The sequence below is a fragment of the Egretta garzetta genome, unplaced genomic scaffold (genome assembly GCF_000687185.1).
Source record: "Egretta garzetta isolate BGI_Z169 unplaced genomic scaffold, ASM68718v1 scaffold932, whole genome shotgun sequence".
In the NCBI taxonomy this organism is placed as follows: Eukaryota; Metazoa; Chordata; class Aves; order Pelecaniformes; family Ardeidae; genus Egretta; species Egretta garzetta.
Window position 1 is genome coordinate 8,300 of NW_009258897.1, and position 1,941 is coordinate 10,240.

Sequence of the window (1,941 nt, forward strand, 5' to 3'; positions counted from 1 at the left end):
TTTCAGGGGCTCTCACAACGGAGAGATCGTTTTTACGCTGCCACCCCTACGCAGGGGAGGCCGGCATGGTGGCCCGGCTCTGCTCAGCAGGCAGCGATTCGGCATGACCGAGACACGCTGCAGCCACCAGCACGACGAAGCCAGAACGTTTCCTCTTTCCAGCTTCCCCTCCTCATCCCTAGTGGAAGCGGAGCCATCCTCCCTCCCCGAGAAAGGCTCATCGATCCCTGACCGTGCCCAGCAAGCCCCGGGGGACCCGTTCCCGAAAGCCAGTGGGGCTTTTTCGGAGGCTGCAGCAGTAACCCAACCCAGCAGGGCTCTGGCACTTGTGGCTGCCCCAGCTCTGCAAACCACACCTTCCCCTGCGGCTGCCGGGGCGGCTGATTTAATGCTTCCCGATTTAGGGATCGTATTCTGCACAAGAACACACACCAAAATAAAAAAGAAAGCCCCAAAAACCCCAGAGCCCAAGCTGCACCAGAGGTCAGGCTGCCATGCCCACGGCGTTATGGCCCGGGTGCTATCGCCCAGCCCTCCGGCGCAGCGCACGCTGCGGTGTTTGGACAACCAGAAATGAGTTCCACATGGCAGGCGGGGGGGTTCCCTGCGCGCCGGCCGCCCAGCGCCCCGGAAAAAGAGGGGGGCTCGGGGGGGCCAGGCCGTGGCTGCTGCTGCTCCTCCTCTCCCTGCTCTGCAGGTTCTTCGGTAGCTGAACACCCACGGTGCAGCTGACGCGCAGCAGGAGAGTCACAAACAACGGCGGGTAGAGTCCCAGCACCGCTGCCCCAGACTCCGGAGCAGACATGATCTCATACAAAGCACATGTGGCCTGGAGAGAGAGGGAGCGAGCGCGCGGGAGAGGAGGATTAGGAGGGGATCTCCCACACCACGCTGGTGTCTGTTAGTAAATAACCCAGCGAGAGGGTTTTGTCCTCCCTCCCGCAACACCGAGGCCACCAAAGCGTCGGCATCTACCCCCAGCGCAACCTCTCCCCATCCCACGCGCGGCCCCGGCGGAGCTACAGCCGCTACGAAAAGCGGCGCTCCTCGGGAAAGCGGGGTGCTTCCAGCTGGGGGGAGGCCTGAAGCCCGTACCTGGGGGAGGAGAGCAGATCCAAGAGCTCAGGTTTTATGGGCAGGAAGACAACGCGCAGGCAGAGCCCTATTCCGGCCAATTTAAAAAGCCGTAATTACACAGCACAATATAGAGGGGTGTTAAAAGCAGAGCTGGGGCGGGGGAAGGGGGGGAGCTGCTTTCAGAGCGGCTGGTTCTGTACCATCTGCGTTTGGTCCTTCAGAGGAGGAGGAAATTTTCACAGCTGCTTTACTGCTTAGAAAGCTGCCAAGCTGGGTTTATTTTTTCTGAAGGGATAAAATGCAAAGTGGCCTCCCTTGAGGACGGACACCTGAGAGGCTTTTTACGAGCCTGTGGATTAGCTCTAATAGGCATTACACAGCGATGCGTTATTTCCAGAGTCCACGCCTGGCACAAGCCCCCAGGGCAAGGAAATGAAAAAAAGCATTCCAGGTGTCGGGGTGGGGAACGGCATCCTCCGCGGGGCCGGGGCCGGGGCCGAGCCGGGGCGGCAGCGGGACACTTACGGCCAGGGGCAGAGGGGTTGCGATGCGTTCGGATCCGCTGCCCAGCAGGAAGCACTTGCTCTCCTTGTACGGGACATCCCTGTTCACCTTCTCCAGGAGCTGCTCCAGGATCTGAGCCGGGGCCAGCGGGACACTTACGGCCAGGGGCAGAGGGGTTGCGATGCGTTCGGATCCGCTGCCCAGCAGGAAGCACTTGCTCTCCTTGTACGGGACATCCCTGTTCACCTTCTCCAGGAGCTGCTCCAGGATCTGCGAGGTGAGGGTGGGCTCGGTGGCCAGGGACCTCCACATGGTGCAGGTGTGGCTGGAGGAGAGGAGGGAGGGGAGCTCTGCTTTGGC

General features: G+C 61.4%; 1 protein-coding gene across 1 annotated transcript in view; it reads right to left on the bottom strand.

The window, feature by feature from the left end:
• Positions 1-520: 520 nt before the first annotated feature.
• MROH1 (maestro heat like repeat family member 1) overlaps positions 521-1,941 on the bottom strand; it is a 58,342-nt gene continuing 56,921 nt past the window's right edge. The window contains exons 32-33 of the mRNA XM_035889841.1: positions 1,741-1,906; positions 521-829 (exon numbers count right to left, since the gene is read on the bottom strand). Of these exons, the coding sequence (XP_035745734.1) occupies positions 521-829; positions 1,741-1,906 (475 nt within the window). The remainder of the gene's footprint in view (positions 830-1,740; positions 1,907-1,941) is intronic.